Source organism: Eupeodes corollae, chromosome 3 (assembly GCF_945859685.1).
Source record: "Eupeodes corollae chromosome 3, idEupCoro1.1, whole genome shotgun sequence".
In the NCBI taxonomy this organism is placed as follows: Eukaryota; Metazoa; Arthropoda; class Insecta; order Diptera; family Syrphidae; genus Eupeodes; species Eupeodes corollae.
In genome coordinates, this window is record NC_079149.1 from 11071289 (window position 1) to 11091408 (window position 20120).

Consider the following 20120-nt stretch of genomic DNA (forward strand, 5'->3'; position numbering starts at 1 on the left):
TGTTCCAAAAGTGTTTAAAAAAGCTTACTTGTTTGCATGGCAGTTCGCTGAAAGTTCTACCTTACCAGAACGTGTCATGGCTCCCCCAGTTCCTGAACGCGTAAATGATTCTATGGGACCAATCTATTTTTGTACTCGTTCTGCGGCCAGAGTTCTTAAAGATCTCAACATTTATAAATCGGCTAGTCCGGATAGTATCCCCGCTATTATTCTCAAGAGGTGTTCTTCCACGCTAGCAAAACCATTGCGTAAACTTTTCCATCTATCTTATTCTTCTGGGCTCGTTCCGAGTAATTGGAAACTGCATTTGTTCAGCCAATCCCAAACAAAAAAATCTTCTTCCCCCACAAGTTATTGACCGATAGCACTAACGTCCCTTCTTTTCAAATTCATGGAAACGCTGACTAATTATCCGCTTAAGAAATATCTTGGGGAACAGAAGCTTCTTTTTTTATCCGGCAATACGGCTTTCATTAGGTCCACTGGTGATCTCACCGAACAGTGGAGCAAATATTTACATCGTTTTGGAGAAAGTAAGATTATTGCACTTGATATTTCAAAAGCATTTAATAGGGTTTAGCATCAGGCTCTCTTATTGAAAATGCGTGTCTTCGGTTTTCATGAATCCCTGCCTCATTGGATTAGTAATTACCTTTCGGATCATCCAATACAAGTAGTATTTTATGGTTTCAAGTCTGAAAACCACAACATAAATGCTGGTGTGCCCCAGGACTCTGCTCTATCTCCAACACTCTTTCTCATTTTCATTAATGATCTCCTGTCTGCAATATCTAATCCAATACATTGTTTCGCTGATAATAGTACTCTTAGCTTTTCAAATTCTTTTCAGAATCACATCCCTCTTCTTCGGATGTGGAACTGCAACGGCAAAGTGTGATAAGGTCATTAAATTCCGACCTTAACAGCATTGTTCAATGGGGATTAAAAAACCGCGTCGAATTTAATGCTTCCAAAACCAAATGCTGTCTTGTATCGATAAAGGGAGATATACCCGCCTTGCCACTATCTATGAGTGGCACTTGCATCAACGAAACTGAAAATCTAGGCATACTTGGAATGTGCATCGGGAACCACCTTTTATGGAGCGATCACATACGAGATGTTGCCAAAAATGCCGCAAGATGTCTAGTTTTTTTGAGACAATGCCAGAAATTTTTCTCTCCGTCTGATCTGGCTACAATCTACAAAACTCATATTCGTCCGAAACTTGAATATAACTCTAAGTAACTTATTTAAGCCTCTTGGACAGTATTCAAAGAAAAGCTTTTAAATTGATTGGTGAGATGAACATCTTCAACTCCATTACGTCACTCGAACATCGTCGTAAAATTTCTTGTCTCACGCTTTTTGTTCGTTATTTTAACGGACTATGCTCTAGTCAAATATCCAGTTGCATTTCCTCCACTTAAACAATTTAACAGTAACAGCGCTTCTAGGAATGCCCATCAGTTTACCCTTAATTTGTCCGAAAAAGTCGTTGAACATTACATTCAGAGAGTTGCATGTTCCGTTTTTTTGACACAATATTTTTAACTATGACATATTATTAGAAATTACCTTCTTGTGAGTAAGAGTGAGTAGCAGTCTTGTAAAAGAATGCAAACCTTTATGAAATGCAATCTTTAATGACTTAAATGTAAAGAGTGTATTTATTAAGGACTCTTTAAGACTTTGACTTCTAAGTTTATAGTGACCAATTATTTGGCACATAAAAGATTGCAAGCAGTTTCTTTTTCAATCATTGGACTTGTTTCAATTGATTGCAATCTTTTGAGATTTCCAGTCTTTGGAATCATAATAAATAAGTAGCCTATAATGGCTTCAAATTAATGGAAACGAACGAATCAATTGATTACAAGCAAGTGATTAGAGAACCAGATGATACAAATATTTTGGATATCAAATGATTGGTTTTTTAGAAGTTTCAAGTCTTCTGTAGTTTTTCGTCACAATGACCCAATGATTTCTTTGTTTTTTTATTTTTTGACAACTGCTATTGAAGTACGTAGTATTTTTGTGATTAAAAGTGCAGTCTTCCAAAGAATTTCTCCAAAGGTAAAGGGTGGTTAAATTCTAAGGGTCGATGCTGAACGTGGACCACATCTTCCTTCCAGACAATAATGTCTCCAAAGCTAAAGGAAGGTTAAATTTAAAGGACTGATGTCGAACGTGGAGCACACCTAAAAATTAAGTTATTTTCTGCATTTCATTTGGCATTTCTCAATTTGAACCATAGAAAGATACACAATCGAGCAACGTATTAAAGCTATTCAGGCTTATTTTGAAAATGTGCGTTCAAATCAAAATGCATATCGTGGATTTCGTGATTTTTTCGGTCAATTTAATCGTCCAATCCAAATCGTAGTGCAAGAAGTATTGCTGCTGTCCGCGATACAGCCTTCTATTTACACACTTACAAGGTACAATTGGCTCAAGAACTTAAGCCTCTTGACCATTTCAAGCTTCGTCATTATTCAGTATTGTGGCAAGCAATGGAAACATTGGATGATCAATTTTTAAAAAATCATATTTAGTGATGAAGCACATCGCCCCTTCAGTAGATTCGTCAATTAGAAGAATGACCCAAGAGTGATTGTCGAAAAACCAACAAACCCACAAAAAATTACTGTTTGTGTGGTCTGGTTTATGGCTGGCGGTTTTATCAGGCAATTACTTTAAATGGTATTCGCTATCTTTTGTCAATTTTTGTTTGACAAATTTTCACAAAGTTCCTGTGATTTAGCACCGTTCAACTTCTTTCTTTTGTTTAATTTAAAAGAAAAGGTGTACGTACATCGTTAAGTTAGCAACAATTGAAGAGTTATAGGATGAGATAATATAACAAATTAAAGACATAGAACCTCAATTATGCCTCAGCGTCACCGAAAATTTGCCAATATTATCACAATAAAAATAAATTACAATGATTTCTAAAATTATTTGTGTTTTATTTAAAATGAACATCGGCCCTTAAAATCAATCGTTAATCGGTTGAAAATTGTCTGAGTTATGAGTGTGACCAACTTTTAAAAAAATATAAAGTATCGTAATAAACGCATTTGAAGTTTTGAATACTAGAAATTCGGAAACCGATTGCTTAAAGATTTTTTTCCAACCATAATTTTTTGGAATATCATTTTTAAACATTTTAAACCAAAAAAATCGATTTTTCGTATATTCTGGGGCATTAATTTGCATTTTAATCCCATGTCTTAACATTTATTTTATCAATCGAGGTCATTCCGTGGCATGCTAAATACTTATTTAAATTAAAGATACAGATATTATCAACTACTTGACATCATCTAATCATCTGATGTATCAACAGTTAACCTAATATTTAACCACCTAATTAGGAAACTTACAACAATAAGTATATAACCAATATTATATCTCATCTATCTCAAACCCAGGTTGTTGTCCTCTATAATTTATTATTTAACAGCAATATTACGAAATCTATTAGTTTATAATTTGCAATCTAACCAAAAAATCCATTAAATCACAATTTGAAGCTTCTCAACTAAAAAAAAGTGCTGACATTCTCTATGCACTTTGTTTGCACGTAAAACTTTAACAAATTTCATATTGTTTTTTTTTTTCAATTTATTTTTGGGCTGGAATTGTTCATGTTAACTTTATACCAATCAATAATAATAAACAAAATAAAAAACCTGCACTACGTCAACATTACTTAAGCAAACAAAAAAGCAATCGTGCCTTTTTCTCTCCTACCTTTTCAACATATCTAAATTTAAACTAACGTACGTCACATAACCATCAACAAAATAAATATAAAAAAAAATACATAAAATAATAAGTCCTTGTACTTTTTATTATTATAACCTTTTTGGCTAAAATCACGCTATCATCACATTAACTAATAACAAAAAAACTATACACAATCATTTTTTTTCTGCTGCTTTATTCACGTCACTTCACATCACGTCCTTCATAAATAATTTTTTCTTTTTTTTACACACCGAATTTATCACATTTTCATATTTTTTGTGTATTCTTCTTCTTCTACACACTTTTTTTTTGTATACTATTTCTCTTTAAATTTTGTTCCCTCTTTCTCTTTTTTGCTTACAACAAAAACAAAAAAAAAATAAATCAAACATCATTTAAATTTTATTTATTTTTATAATTATGTTTATATTTGTGTTTATTTTCTTTTCTTTTTTCCTGTTTTCTATTTTCGTTTTATTGCGGCAAAAAAAAAAAAAAAAAAAAAAAAACAAAAAATAAATAAAAAATATATTGTTTTTCGTAAAAAAATCAATATTTGACCCCAATGTTGAAAAAAAACACATTGGCAACACCCAACCACCATCAACCACCACCACAACCACACACTACCACCACCACCACCAACGCACCTATATATATATAAATCATTTTTAACGTCGATCTTCTATACAAACAAAATGTCTACAAAAAATCTATAAAACTCTACAAAAATCTTATTGCCTACTTTCTTTGTTGAAATTGAAATTAAACAAAATAAAAATTGGTTTACATAAAATAAAAAAAAATTGATATTATACAAAAATTTGCAATTGGATTGTTGCTTCGCTGATTACGCCTCACGCAACGCTCTCGCAAAACGCGCACTCAACGCTTTGGCTGCCTTAAAAAAATATATCAAATCAAACCAAAGACAAAAAATATCCGTCCTTGCAACAAACCAACAATCTTAAGATAAGTATTTAAGAAAAAAGAGGACGAAAAAAACGTAAAAGTAAAATAAAAAAAATGCCTCAGGCTGACGGAGGTTACATATCATTGGGTGATAACCCAAATAGCGCCATCTACAATCAAACAACAGAACCTACCGGCCCACAATCGATGTTCGAGTCTGTTAAGCGAGCGATTGGTCAAGTTGTTGGTAGTAATGGCAAAAGCGCCGCCAATGGTGACACAGATGATTTATTAGCCTCCAAGGGACGTCCAATGATTGTCGGATCGAGGTAAGCGTTAAATCTGTTCTTCAAAAACAAAACAAAACTAAACATAAAAAAAAAATGAAGATCAGATTTGTTTGTTTTATTATTCTATGTTTTTTCTATGTTTTCTATGTTTTTCTATGTTTTCTATGTTTTTTCTATGTTTTTCTTTTTAAATGTTAAATTAACAAGTATAAACAGAGAGTTGGTGTAACGGTGTTTTTTTTTCTCTTTTGAATATTTATGCTTGATAAAATTTGCTTTTATCTCATTCTACTAAGTTTTTCTTCTCTTTTTCTTCTTCTTAATGTTGTTGTAGTTTTTGTTTGTATTAAAATTTCCATGCAAGGATTTATACTGCTCATTCTACTTTACTTCTTTCTTTTTCTATTTTATTTGATTTCGCAAAACGATGAAAAAAAAAGAAAGATGGCAAAAACGTTTTGTCGATAAATTTGCAAATCAGAATTTTACTGGAATGGTACAGATTTCTATTATTATTTTTCTGTGTTTTTTTTGCTCAGTCTGTACCTTCCTTAATTTAAGGAGGGTTTATGTTTTTTTCTTGGTGAAAAGTTCAAGGTGAATAAAATTTGGTGTGTGTGCTTCTTATTTTTGAAGTCTTGAGTCGAGATACAATAATTTAAGGTGAGAGATATTGAAGTAAATTTTTCTAACAAATAGAGCATGTTTTTATTCCATTAAAATTGAAAAATAAAAACATTTAACTAACCAAAAATGGAATTGAAGCCAATAACATTTATTTGAATGCTGAATGCAATTGCACGTTAAATACGATTTTTTTTAACTACCTTCAAAATAAAAAAAGAAAACAATTAATAATGACTGACAAACATGCAATGTGGTTTGTTTTTTTCTTATTCTATGTTATGTAAAAACTGAAAACAATGTTTTCAACATGCTGCACGCTATTTTTGTATGTTTCAAATATAACTACAGTCACGCCTGGAGAGAAAATACTTATATGACAGAAGATATTGCATAAATAAGTTAGTTTTTGCTTTCAGTTTTGAAAGAATAATTTGACAGGAAGAATTTTGTATATTTGTTGTCTAAAGTGACACTTGTAGTATTTTTTTTTCAAATTTTTACCGACTTGACGTGATGTGATGTGATGTAAGAATTTTATTAATTTCCACTTTAAATGCAAATTTCTTTGAAATTATTTACTTCATGTACTGTAAGTGGTTTTCAAGAATTGTCATAGAAAGGAATCCAAGGAGCTATAAGGGCGAAATTGAAAAAAGAACAATTCTTTAAGTTGCATGCAACTACTAAGACATTTCACACAAACATCCATGGCAAAAAAAATTACAATTTGAAGAATTTATTTGAGTTGCCAAATAATTACATTTATATTTAGGTAGGTAGGTAGAAATGGCGATCTAAAGGCAACCTAGCCTGAGATCCAACTAGCGCTGTAGTGCGCCGTTTTGATACCAAAAACTCGTTTGAGCTTTGATTGAAAGGGATAGGTTGATAAGGAAGCTTCATAGCGATTATGTTAGAGCCATTTTGTGGCATTGAGAAAAAAGATTAGGTCTCTAATCTTTGTCTCAGATGGCTCATCAAGTTCGTGAAAGAATGCTTTTCCAAAGTATTTCATTCTAGTGTTTGCCAAAGCAGGACATTTGCAGAGGAAATGGATTATCGTTTCACTTTCTCTTTGGTCACTACAGCTACGGCAAAAGGTGTTGTAGGAGATACCCAACTTCTCCGCATGAAATCCTATAGGCCAATGTCCGGTACAAACCGCAATAGAAGATCGTTTGTACGGGTTTTGTTATAGGTGGGCCATATCTTTTAAGATATAATGCAGTTGGGTTAGTTGCTCCACCTTCGGTTTGATTCAGTTTGGTAGATAGAAAAGATTTTACCCTTCATAGCACCAAGAGAAATGTTAACCATTTCCGCAAGTGATCTATGAAGGGCCGATCCTTGCCTGGCTATCTCGTCAGCCCGTTTATTTCCCACGATACCACTATGGTCCGGAACCCAGATCAGGGTGACACCGAGGTTAATATTCAGGCTCGCAAGCTCATCGGGACATTGCTGGACCAATTAAGATGAGGATATGGCCAAGTTAATCGCTTTGACAGCTGCCTGACGGTCTGTTAAGATAGCTGCATTTCGGTTTTGGTTTATGTGTTGTTTAAGTATCTTACATGCCTCCCTTTTTGCTAGCAGTTCAGCCTGAAAAACGCTAGCAAAGTCAGGGAGCCAAAAGGATTTGGCTACATTTAGGGACTCAGAAAAGATCCCAGAACCAACTCCGCACTTCATCTTTGAGCCGTCAGTAAAGATGGTTGTGTCGAAACCTATCGACACGATGTCATCCTCCCAATCTTCTCTCGATGGGAAAATAACCTTAAAACGCTTACTAAGGTTTAAAGTAGGAGTGCAGTAGTCAGTGTCTACCGAGATAATATCTGAGGGAATTAATTTCGTAGTGTTGCTGTGACCGTAAGGTTTTGACAACCAGCTATTTGATTCCTTCAGCCTAAAAGCGCTGCAGGAAACTATGTATTTAATAAAAAGGTCGATTGGTAGAAGATCCAAAATAACGTTTAAGGCGTCCGTTGGGCAAGTACGCATACCCCTGTGGTGCCCACGCAAGCTGTTCTCTGAACCTTCTTTAGCTTATTAATGTTATAGGCTTTGCTAAGAGCAGGCTACCACACAATCGAATCATATGTTAAGATTGGACGTACTACGGCTGTGTTCGTCTATAAAATCATCTTCAACTGAAGTCCCAACTTTTTGCCGAAAGTTTTGCTGCAGGCGTAGAAGGCAACACAGGCCTTCTTAACCAGTACTTCAATATTTAGTTTCCAGTTTAGTTTAGGGTCGAGCATAACTCCCAAATATTTTGCACAGGAAGACAATGATTGGATTTGACCGTTGAGTCGAGGTAGCGTGAAGGGCGGTACTTTAGTTTTGGTGGTAAAGAGCAACAGTTTAGTTTTACTTTGGTTAACTCCTAGTCCACAACTCATGGCCCAGTTGCTAACTTTCTTCATAGCTGACTCCGTGATTTCACTAATCACAGAGGTGAACTTTCCTGACACCAATAGCACAAAATCATCCGCATAGGCTACCGCCTTCACTCCACATCTTTCTAATTTAACGAGAGTTGTATCCATGTCCAGAAGCCATAGAAGAGGCGAAAGAACACCACCCTGGGGTGTTCCCCTACTCACGTGTTTTGTTGCGATTGTATTGCCTAGCTCAAGAGATTCGGCTGGAGAGGCTGTCCAGGTTCCATCAGGCTTTTTTTAGAAATGAAGGATTACAATGTTCGTTCGATAAAACTTTGCTGAGCCTCGCGGAGTCCTTTATGTCTTCGATTGATTGACAGTATTCTCTCCAGCCCCTTCTTTTGGCTGATGACAGGGCTTGCTTGTAAATTTTAAGAGAGTCTTTATACGGTTGGTAAAACTTATGTTTGTGGCAGATATTGAAAATTGTCCTCGTTATTTTCCTAACACTGGACAGTTCTTCATTCCACCAAGAAGGAAGGGTTTTACGGCTATATTTAACTGGGCAAGAGACTCTAAAAGCTTAAGTTATAGAAGTTTCAAAGGTTTTCACCTTTGATTCATGGTCTCCTATCGATTCAGTGAGATTCGGTAAGTTGCTCAGTTTAGAATTCGCAACTTGACTGAATTTCGTCCAGTCAGTTCTTTTGGGATTTCTGTAAGGCGGAGGGTTTTTCGACTCGAAATTAATTTGAAAAAGAATCCACTTGTGATCCGAAAACGAATTCAAAGGAGAAACTTTCCAATTCTCCACTAATAAATTACGGTTATTTACTTAAGTAACATCAAGCACATCCTCCCATCCATCATAATTTTCCGAGCTCGGAAAGACGAAAGTGGGAGTATTGCCTCTGTTACAAATGGTCATATTATTTTCAATAATAAAATCAAAAAGTGACTCACCTCGTTCATTGATCACAGAACTTCCCCAAAAAGTATGCCGAGCATTTGCGTCGCCTCCGATCAGAAGGTTTACCTTTTTAATGTTAGCGTCGGTTATGATTTTTAACATCTCCTCCGGAGGTGATGGTGCATTATGGGCAGAGTAAAAAGAGGCCAACAGGAAACCCTGTGTATTCTTGTCATCAAATCTGACAACTGTCAGATCGGGAGTGCTAAAATTTGTAAATAAAAAAACCTTTTAAATGTTTCTTACCTAAAATACAAGTTCTGGGATTACCTTGGCCTTGATCTGCGGTTTTATAAAAGAGGTCGTATTGGTTGTCTTGGAGGCCTCGCACCTTGAGGCTGTTTATCCACGGTTCTTGGATAACGCCAATGTCGAAGATTCCCTCCCTAAGGAAAACTCTCAGATTATCTGAAGCGCACTTAGAGTGCTTCAGATTAATCTGGATGACCTTCAGCTCGTTTTTTAATAATTTTTAGCTGCAGAGCTGGGGCCCGGCAACTGGCTGAGGATCTCGACTCCGCTTATAACACCGCCAACCTCGATGTTGTCATCACTTTTGTCGGTGTCTGTTCCCTGACTCTGCAGGCATTCCTTATGCCAAAACTAAGCCTTTTCGAGAGCCCCTAGATTCTCCTCGCTAATCCTCAGAAGGTAAGAGGCGCTGGTCTTCTGCGGTTCTTCTGCTTTAACTAAAGCCCAATCGTGCATGGGGACCTGCGGATTTTGCCTCTGAAGACCGCGGATCAGGTCCTGTCCGCTTGGCTTTATGCTCATGAGCGGCAACCAAATGCGAGCCTTTGGTCGATAGTTAGCGCTTTGAACTTTTTATCTAAAAGAATTTATTATTTTAAGAACTAAAATACATCGTTAAAGAGAAGTACATGAAAATTTGTTTTTACGGTCACCATTATCTTAGTGTCCTGGGATATTTTCCCCTCGGCTACGAGTTAATTGTTCCGTTTATTCGCAGTTAAAGGGACGAACACTTAAATTGATTTTGCAATAAATTGATGGCTAAGCGCGCTGTATGACAAGTTGCGCCATCTTTTGGAATCAAATATATCGTCGATGTTTAGCTGATAATTTTTTGCAAATAAAAAATCAGCCGGTGATGCGACCAGCATCGTGTAAACCTCTGCAAACATTCAATTTGAATAAATGTAAGGATAGAACGTTAATAGCTTGAATTTTTTAACTGTCATAAACTATAGACGAAAACTGTTGAAATTTCAGCAACAAAAAATACCCTTATTAAGGAAAATCATCTGTTCTTTTACAGACTTCAAAAATGTTGGTTTCAAAGATAAGAGGTTCGGGTAAACCCTAAAATTGCAACATAGTACCACATTTTTTGGTTCAATGAGATACAATTAGACATATAATTAAAAAAATAGTTCTTACTGTCTTTTGAGTGTATCCTCAAAATGATGCCTTAATTTCACATAAACACTTCTGTTCCTCTTTAATTGAAAAATTCCATATTTAATAAACAAATTACAAACATTTTAATTTACAATTGAAAGCAGAAATACATTTAAGAAAATCACTATTTTTGAATAACACTTATTAATATACAGTACTGTGCAAATCATTTGCAACTAGAATCTCCATTTTTTATTAAAAAAAAATGTTTAGAAAATCAAACAGGCAAATTCTTTCTTTAGATTTCTAAACTTTTTTGATATTACGTTATAATTGTTGGAAAAAAATTAACACTCTTCACTGAAACAAAAAATAAATCACTAAATACTTTAATAGTTGGTAAAATTGCTGAGCAAAACATTTGCAACTTCGACCTCACATCTAGATTTCATTTTCTTACTTCAAGGGTAGGAAATGTTAATATTTAATTTATTTTTTATAACGGCTGTATATCTTGTGGCCATCGAAGCTATAAAGTTATTAATAACCGTTTTTGGAATGTTATTCCAATGCTTCTGAATTTCAGCGAATAGGTCACTTTTGTGCTTAAAAATGTTGCTCCCAATTCTTCTCTTTACAATTTCCTACAGGTTCTCTATCGGGTTTAGGTCTGGGGATTGTGATGGTCATGGTAAAACCTCAAAATTTTTTGTTTTGTTATCCACTTTGTGGCCAACTTCGGCTTATGTTTGGGATCATCGCCGTGTTGGAACGTCCATTTCCCAATGTGTATAAGGCAGCAGTTGCAAATGTTTTGCACAGCTGAAATCATTATTGTTTTTGTAAAAGCAGTGTATTTTTAGAATTTGCCTGTGGATTCAGTTCTTTAAGATTATGAAAAAAGGTGACACATACAAAAGTCTAAAGCAATACAAATAATTTCTTTGAAACAACTTTTATGCATACGTAATGTTTGTTTTTTTTTTTTGATAGGCGGTGATAGTTGCAAATTTTTGCACAGTACTGTATATTTACTTTTAATAAAATATTCTTCTTGAAAAAGAGTCAATAAAATATAAACATTTAATGAAGTACTTTAAAAGCCTTTATATAAGTAATTATGTAAAAAGTCAATATATTCACTATTTGAGTTTTTTCTGGTTCTTTGAGGAAAAAGGATTTGAGCTTTTTAATAGAAACCATTTTTTTGTTTACTAAGTTCAATAAAAAAAAAAGTTTCAAAACTATTTTACATTCAGGAGTTACTTTGGTCGACAAGGTTTTCTTACTGACAATAAAGTTACACTTTCCCAATATGTTTTGATGGCCTTATCTCAAATCCGATTTTAAAAATTATGTATCACGTCACGTTTCTAAAATATTACATTTTTAAATTAGATAAAACACAATATAAATTTTAGACATCCAAATCCATTAAAGTAAGTATTTTTTTATTTGTTCTCCTGAAAAAATGTCATTTTGTCGACAAGTGTTGTTAGCTACATCCCATGGTTTTAGACATTTCATTTGAAATACTCAAATGAGCTTTTTGGGGATTTTGGTCAGTTAATAACTATGATTTTCTCAAAGTCTGTATCAATGCACCTAAGTAAATATATAAATTATTTCGAAGTTATTACAATTATTTGTTTATTTTAACTGAACTAGAAAAGCAGAAAAACGTCCTTCGGGTCAGCTAGTTAAGAAAAAAAAAAAACTACAAAAAATGAATTACAGAATCACTTTTGAAATAATATGCTTCTTTAAAAATAATGTAAAGTTTTCATGTACCTTCAACATTTAACTAGTCTCATATTCCAAACGTTTTGAACAATGAAGAAAATAATAATCAAAAAAATTTAATAATTGTCTTATTAACCATTAAAATTCGTTTTAAGTGAAGAACAAAAAGAGATTTGATATATTTCAGGAATTCATTCTTCAAATTCACATTTTGTAATTCCAAAAATAGATAAAAAGGACTCATATATTGTCTCACTTCTGAATACATAGAGTAGCTCAAGATTGTTGTTCGGTTGTTCTTATTAAATTTTAAACTTTTTCGAAATTATGAGAATATACATAAATCTTAAGTTCAATCCCTGGGTGTGCAATCTCTAAAGTTTTTTCACTGCCACTGCCTTATGTGAGGAATTGACAAACCCTTCAAAAGTTAGTAACTTAAATGTTGTTGTTATGAAAAAAGTGAGACAAATTCTCAGAGTTCCATATTTAAAAAATGAAATTCGATATTCAATACCATTGCCAATTTGGAACAATAACAAAAACAAAATATGTTATGTATTATTTAAAATATAAAACTTATCAAAAATTAGTCGTTATTTTTGGCCCCTTAAAAGTTTTGAAACTGATGCTATTTTTTTGAATACGTACATCATCGCAGGGAAAAAACTATATTCAAGCTTTTTCATAGCAACCCATATTTTTTCCATGTTTCAGCTGAAAAAGTTGCTTGCTTCCACCATAATAACTTACAGACTAGGACTAAAACTAAGCTTACAACTAAACCGTAGTAGATTAAGGTACAGGCAAAAAACCCAGAACAATCTTCGGATTACCCCGAGTTCAGCAGTTGACTGAGCCTTGACCCACTTCCGGTGCATGTAACTTTTTTAAATCTACCTCTATAATTCAGCACCCGTTTAAAGAGCTTTCCGGTGTTTGAGAGAAGCGAGATTGGTCGAAAGCTGTCAACCTCCCGACTTGCTTTTTCTTTCATATTGGTAAGATCAATGCCTGATGACTTTTTGCTATTGAGCGATGATCTATAGACATTGACAATGTTTGGAGAAGTGAACGGTAATGTTTCTGGAAAGCAGGCGATGTTATTTGATGAAAATGTTGGTAAAGTTTCAGAATTGGTGGAGATCACTTCATTTTTAAAATTAGATTTATCTGTTGCTATTTCGGAATAATTAGTGGAGTGAAAGTCCTTAAATGCATTTAACTTGGACTGTGTGTCGACAAGTTCTTCCACGTTGTATAGAAGAGAAGATTCTAATAGGGATTATCTATCCCGAAAACCCGTGACCCTATCAATTTCTTTAAAAGCATAAGGTGAAGGCGTTATTTTACTCTCTCAGGATTTAAACGAATTATTAAGATCGAGGTTTACATTTTCCTTAATAATTTCACAATATTCAGTATTCACTCTATTGAGATAAAGATTGTAAAGTCTTTTGAGTTGCCTAAGCCATAATTTACGTAGATCAATAAGTTTCCTTGTAAGTTCTGAAATACTTTTTAATTTATGGGTATTCGTGTTTATAAGTTGAGAAAGACCTTCAAAACTTGAAATAATTGTTGCATTTAGAGTGTTGATAATGGAGTTGTCTCTGAATTCGATACGTTTTGCTCGTTTGGCAGAATGAGAGAAGACAGTGAGTCGTGAAGACTAATTTTGAATGACCTCCAGTTAGTGTTTTTGAAGCTTATGTATTTGGGTAACGGTGTCACAATGGGAGTAGAATCATCAAGGACAACTTGGAAAGAAATATTAAGAGATCGTTCCAAAGGTCGTACAGAATCCGGATATCAACGTATTATTAGGTGACCGAGCAGGATTTACAGTTGAGGATATAATAAAAAATCTAAATAAGAGTTAGATCTAGGATAAGTTGGTTTCTATTATCAAAACCACAATTCAGACTCGATAGCAGAGAATATGAGAGTACATGGTTTTTCTATAAAAAATTATCAAGAAATCTTTCCACTTCTGAATACATGTAGAATGCACAATGTTACTACAATGGGTGTAATTTTTTTTAATTCTTAAATGTAATAAGTTTCGTAAAATGTGAATAAAATAATTTAGTGAAACAGTAATAAAGAATAAGTCGTTATTTGATATCTCATTGTTTGAAACATGAAGAAATACAAAAAAGTGGATTCAGAAATTGAAGAATCAATTCTTAAAGATATGAAAAGACAATATTAAACATTAAAAAGTGTACAGAAAAAAAACCTTAGCATGGCTTACACTGAAATGTATATCTTATTTTTTGTTTGTTAATTTTCAAAGAAAATTCATTCCATTTACTTTTAAACATAACATTCGTTGTGTTTCTAGTTTGAAATCAAGGCCTAAACCAATTAAATACATTTCCCTATCTTATCCCAAATTTTGATTTCAATTTGTATTTATTTAAAAAAATCGTCTATCAGCTTTGTTCAACTTAATGTAATTTTCTTGCAAATAAAATTTCTATTACATCAAAATTTTCACAGATGGCATGAAAATCCATTTAACATGCAATTAACGCCTTGACAACGCAATAAACAAAGCTTTAGCAATGTCTTGTCTGCAGTCTCTTATTATAGGTTGTATCATCATCATCGTCTTTCGTCAGTAGTCGTATCGTAGAAGTCATAACTCATAGAAATCGTATAACAAGCAAATCAAATTATTTAATTCCATAGCTTTTATACTGTTATGATATAATATCGACAGTTTGTGTCATATTTTGAAACACGATATCTTTCATTTTTATGTCAAATTGCGTGGTACATGAAAAAGAAGAAGAAGAAGAACTTTAGTAGATTGACTTGTCCCTTAATGCCAATTTAGTTACTCTACTTAGCTAGAGAAAGGAATTTTCGAGGACAATATGGAAAGGTCAGTTCCGTAAGTGACATTGATGATAAGAAATGAAACGACACAATAGAACAAAACCCTTAAACCATTTATCTATATCAATTTTGAAAGTAGATATAAATTTTTCCATTTGAACAAAGGCCAAAAAATTATGGGTTATGGTTGTGGAGCCTCTTCCTTGTCCATAAATTCATACCATTGGGTTAATGTACTTCAAAGAGTCCGAAACATCCGAACATGGACACGAGTTTTAACGATGAAAGCAATTTAAGGTTATTTATGACTCTGACGGAGGCTGTAAAGTTATTATAACTTTTTCGTTCTTTATGTTTTTTTTTGTTTTTTTGGGGTTGCCAAGTTTTGTGTGCTTTTCATTTCGACACCATAGGTTTTTCATGCTCTGTAGTATGTTTGTAGGCATGCAATTTGGATAAAGGACGTTATATGTACGGGTCCGAGTCCGTATGCAGTTAATGAGATATGGGAATTTTTTTGTTTTATTAAACAAAAGTGATTACAAAAATTAACTTGAATGAGATCCAAGATAGAAAGGGAAGCCAATTCTGGCGAACTTTAGAGTACTTTCAATAAAATTATCAAGAGCCTGTTGTTGAATAAGATATTAAATATTAAATGTTTACTGTAAAGTTTTTAAGTGATGTAGAAATGAAGCCTGATTTAAAAAATTCCTTTAAATTAATTAAGTAAGCGGTCACACTAGGAAACATTCTATGTGTTTTTTGGGATCGTATAGCTCAAAAACTAAGCTAAATTGAAGAGTTAAGCTTAAGAAACTTTTTGTAAGAAATCTAGTTGTATGTTAAAATTGATACTTACTTACTTAGGTCCTCAGACCTGTTAAGTCGGTTGGGAACTCCTTAAGAGGAATAGGGCCTCTACTACGCCTACGCGCCATCGTGTAAGGTTTCTGGAGATGTGTTTCAGCTCCCTGCAACTCTTGCCTAGTGACGCTGATTCCGCGTCGACTGTGCTGCGCCATGTGCTTCTCGGTCGTCCAGCTTTTCTTTCTTCTTGTGTGAGCGGATTGCACTACATTGCAATCCGCTCACCTTTTCGAAGCGTATATCCAATCCATTGCCACTTACGCCTTCGTATTAAAGAGTTATAGGTTCCTGACCTGTCCTTATATGAAGGACCTCATTTGATATACGGTTTTGCCAGAAAATCCTTAGGATGTTACGAATACATTTATTCACGAATGTTTGCAGCTTTCTTGTTATGGCTGAAGTAACCTTCCAAGTGCTGCACCCATAAAAAAAACAGATTCGACATTTGTGCGAAACAGTCTTAGATAGAGTTATTCCTTCAAATTTTTGACAGCATACCGAACGCCGCTTTTGCTTTGCCGATGCGGAAGATAACGTCTTGTTCGGTTTCTCCTTCGATGGACACGATACTTCCAAGGTATTAAAAGCGCTCCACTTTTTCCACCGTTTGTGAGAAAATATTTATTTGAGATAATGGTCGGGTTCCGAGGCTGATCATTTTTGTTTTGGCGGAATCAATTTTCAGCTCCACAACTTCTGCTTCTCTCTCCACACTTGTCGTTATTTTATAGAGATCCATGATCCTATGAGAGAGAAAGCAAACATCGTCCGCGCAATCTAAGTGCTTTAAATAGGATGTCAAAGTCCGTTCGGTCCCTCCTCTACCTGACAAAGCTGCGTGCAGTACATCGCTTATAACCAACAAAAACAATATTGGCCATAGAATACAGCCCTGTCTGACCCCGCTTCGGATTTAAATATTATCTGATAACCTTCCATCGTGCAGAACGTGACACTTGGATCCATCATATATATAAAGCTAACCAGATAATACTCCCTGTTTACGCTATCAAAATTCTTCGAGAAGTCGATGAACAGCAGGTGTGGTGGTAATCGATATTCAATGCACTGTTTAATAATGATCCGCAGGGTGTTGATATGATCAATACATGAATATCCAGCGCGGAGTCTTGTTCGGCATCGAGTGTGGCCTCAAGGTGTTTTCTGATGCGTTCTAGTATGACTTTTGCTACTATTTTGGCAACGGCAGGTAGAACGCAAATTCCTCTCCAGTTGTCGCATTTGTAATATCTCCTTTTTTTGTACGATAATTTTCTTCTCCACTCTTCGAAGAAGCTGATGCAGTTTGCTTGATGACGTTGGCGTTACTTGTAAAAGCTCTGCTTGATGACGTTGGTGTTACTTGTAAAAGTTCTGCGGGAATTCCATCAAGTCTAAGTGCTGTGTGGGTTGGGAAAGCGGCTTTGCAGAAAGTATTGGCTGTACATTGTTTGCAAACACTCGGTTTAAACCGAGGAAAAGTGTTCTTTCCACCTTCTGACTTTGTCATCCACCGAACTTATCACAGTACTGTCTACTTCTTTCACCAGGTGTTGCTTTGGGCTGTGTGCACCGGTTAGCTCTTTGGTTATTCTGTAAACTGTACTGCTGTCGTACCTGTTTGCAGCATCTTATGCTTCTTGCGCAAATGCGTTGATGTAGTTGCGCTTGTCGCGGAGCACACTGCGATGAACCTCTCTCTTTTTCATGGAATCCAGCTCGTTTCTATCTTCCCCTTGTACAGCAGTTATTCGATCCCTTCGTACGTCCAAGAGATTGCTCCTAAAGCGTCGACTAATTGCGAAGTGGTCAGTTTGGTTGGAAGACGCTTGTCTGTCCGTCCACACCCAGCTTATTTTAAGAAAGAGTTTGTGTTCAAACATAGTGCCACCAATCACAAGGCTATTGGTGTTGCAGAAGTCATTAAACCTCTAATCATTATCATTCCAATTTTCCATTCTGTGAACACCCATCACATGCCTTAGCCCGTTGTTGTTACTGCAAACCTTAACATTGAGGTGTCCCATAACCAAAATAATATCTCCGCGGAGAGTGTTGCTGTAGGCAGATCCCAGTCGACTATAAAAGCATTCCTTCTCTTCATCAGATTCGTCGGTGCATAAAGCCCACGAAATAAGGCTCCTGGTTGCCGTTTTTTTAAACCCAACACCAGCTTTTCGAGCGTTCCCTGGATCGTGGCCAGAGTAGAGCAGTGACTTGTATTCGCCTGATCCCAACCATCGCAATTCCCTTAACCCTAAGATATCTATCATGTACCGCATACATTTTCTCTCTAATTGGAGGAATCTGACATTTTGCGGACTTGCACTTCCTACGTCCAGAAGCGTCCTCACATTCCAGAAACCAATCTTAAAATTGATGGTTTACAAAATTTTTATAAAATAATCTTTTTTTTTTAAATAAATAATAATTTGTACGTTTTAGGACAAAAGCTCTTGAATACAATTTTGGTCTAATAAGTATTAATTTTTTTTAAATTTGTATATCGTGATATTTTTTCAAAAAAAAGTTTTTTTTTAACTTTTGGAGCAAAGCTGTTTTTTAATTCTCAATTTTTAATCAAAATTTCAACAGTAAGATTTATATACAGTTTGAGACAAGGATTTTTAGAATATTCAATCTCCTCAATAAAATTTGTCAAAGTGAGTTTTCTGACCTAATCCTAAAATTTTCTTTAAAAATCTAAAATTTCTTAAATATCTTAATACAAAATTTTGTTTTTGAATTTTCATCTTTCTGTATGTACCTAATTGTGAATAAAAATCTGTTTATCTTAATTTTTTTTTCTAACCCAAAAATATTAAACATTTTGGAACAAAATAACGTTTCAGAATATTTTCTTTTTAATCCCACCCGTTGTACTTTTTTGGACCTAAACAACTTTTGAATATAAATATTCATCAAAATAGTTTTTAATTTAATATTTTTTTTTCAAAAACAGGAATTGAATATTATAGAACAGATGTTTTTTAAGGAATTGCAAGCGTTTAAGTCAAAATTTTTGAAAATAATAATTAATTTTTTTTGGTATCAATTTTTTTATCAATATTGACACTTTTTTTAATTTAAAAATAAGGTTTTAATTTTAAATTTTATATCAGAATCGGTTTTTTCTTGTATACTCGTTACTTAATTTGTTTTTAAAAATCGAAATATACGGTTTTTGACCTTTTAGACACAAAATACTTCTTGGGAGTTTAAAAAAGCTTGTACCAGTTATTGCTTGTTATTGAATTTTTGTAAAGTAGGGTTTTTGAACATTTTGAGATAGAATATTGTCAAAGAATTTTTAAAGGCGGTATCAAGTCTCAAGGATTTAGGCACACATTTGAACAGTTTTTTAATAAATTTTTGTATCAAAATCAGTTTTCGCTCGTATACTCGTGCCTTTTTCCAAACTCCAAAAACAAAGTTTTGGGACAGAGTGTTTCTTTGGATTTTTCAAGATTCTTAAAAAATAAAAATGTTAGTCTTTTTGTATTGAAATCAAATTAGCTCGAAAATAAGTTAAGCATCTCGGAACAAATTAGAATGTACAATTTTCAATTTTTTAATAAATACAATTTTGTACTGAAATTAGTTTTCGCTCGTTTAAAATCTTGGAGATTCTAAACAAAAGTAATTTTTGGGACAAACTACTGTTTAAGCATTTTTGATACTGTGTCAAAATTATTTTGTTTTGCAAAGCAAGAATTGAACATTTTAGTACACATTTTTGAGTTTTATAATTAAATTTAGTAGCGAAAGCAATTTTTAATAAATTTGTTTTAAAATCAAAAATAAAGTTTTTAAAAAATTTTGGGACAAGTTTTTAATAGTTTCTTAACAATGGCTTTGATCAAAATTTGATGTGTATGAAACACCGAAGCTTGAACTTTAATTCTAAAAATAAAAACAGGAATAAACGGACTGTCCCTAAAGAAAATAACCTGTCCCAAAAATTACTTTACTTGAAAATTTCTTAAAATTGTACCCTTTGTCTTAAACGACCAATTGAAATAAAATACCAAGCACCTTAAAAACGATTCTTCTTAAACTTTGCACTACGAGTTTAGTTTAAGTCCTTATACCTGCGAATTTATTCAAACATCAAACAGCAAGCAAAAGCTAAGCTGGCTAATGAAACTCTTCCAAGCATTTAACTCAAAGACTTTATTAATGTTAACCTACTTCTATACATGAGACAGTCAGGCACAAAGAAGCAATTTTCCAATTGAAGGCGCCCTTTCTCCTTGCTCCCCTTGTCTCACTTTCACTCAATCTCTCGCGCCTTATATTGACTTTATCGATTCTTCTTTTTTTTAGCAAGTTTCAGTCCATGACTTCTGACTCCCG

At 34.0% G+C, this 20120-nt stretch overlaps 1 protein-coding gene across 12 annotated transcripts in view; it reads left to right on the top strand.

Moving 5' to 3' along the window:
- Window positions 1-20120, top strand: part of LOC129949110 (protein NDRG3) — a 151183-nt gene that overhangs the window by 68943 nt on the left and 62120 nt on the right. For 8 of the 12 annotated variants that reach the window (XR_008782004.1, XM_056060357.1, XM_056060360.1 and 5 more), the window contains exon 2: window positions 4685-4994. The exons of the other annotated variants lie outside the window; for them this stretch is intronic. Coding sequence is in view for 7 of the 8 variants with exons in the window: in XM_056060357.1 (XP_055916332.1) it covers window positions 4780-4994 (215 nt within the window). In the remaining variant the exon portion in view is untranslated. The remainder of the gene's footprint in view (window positions 1-4684; window positions 4995-20120) is intronic. 12 annotated transcript variants of the gene reach the window in all.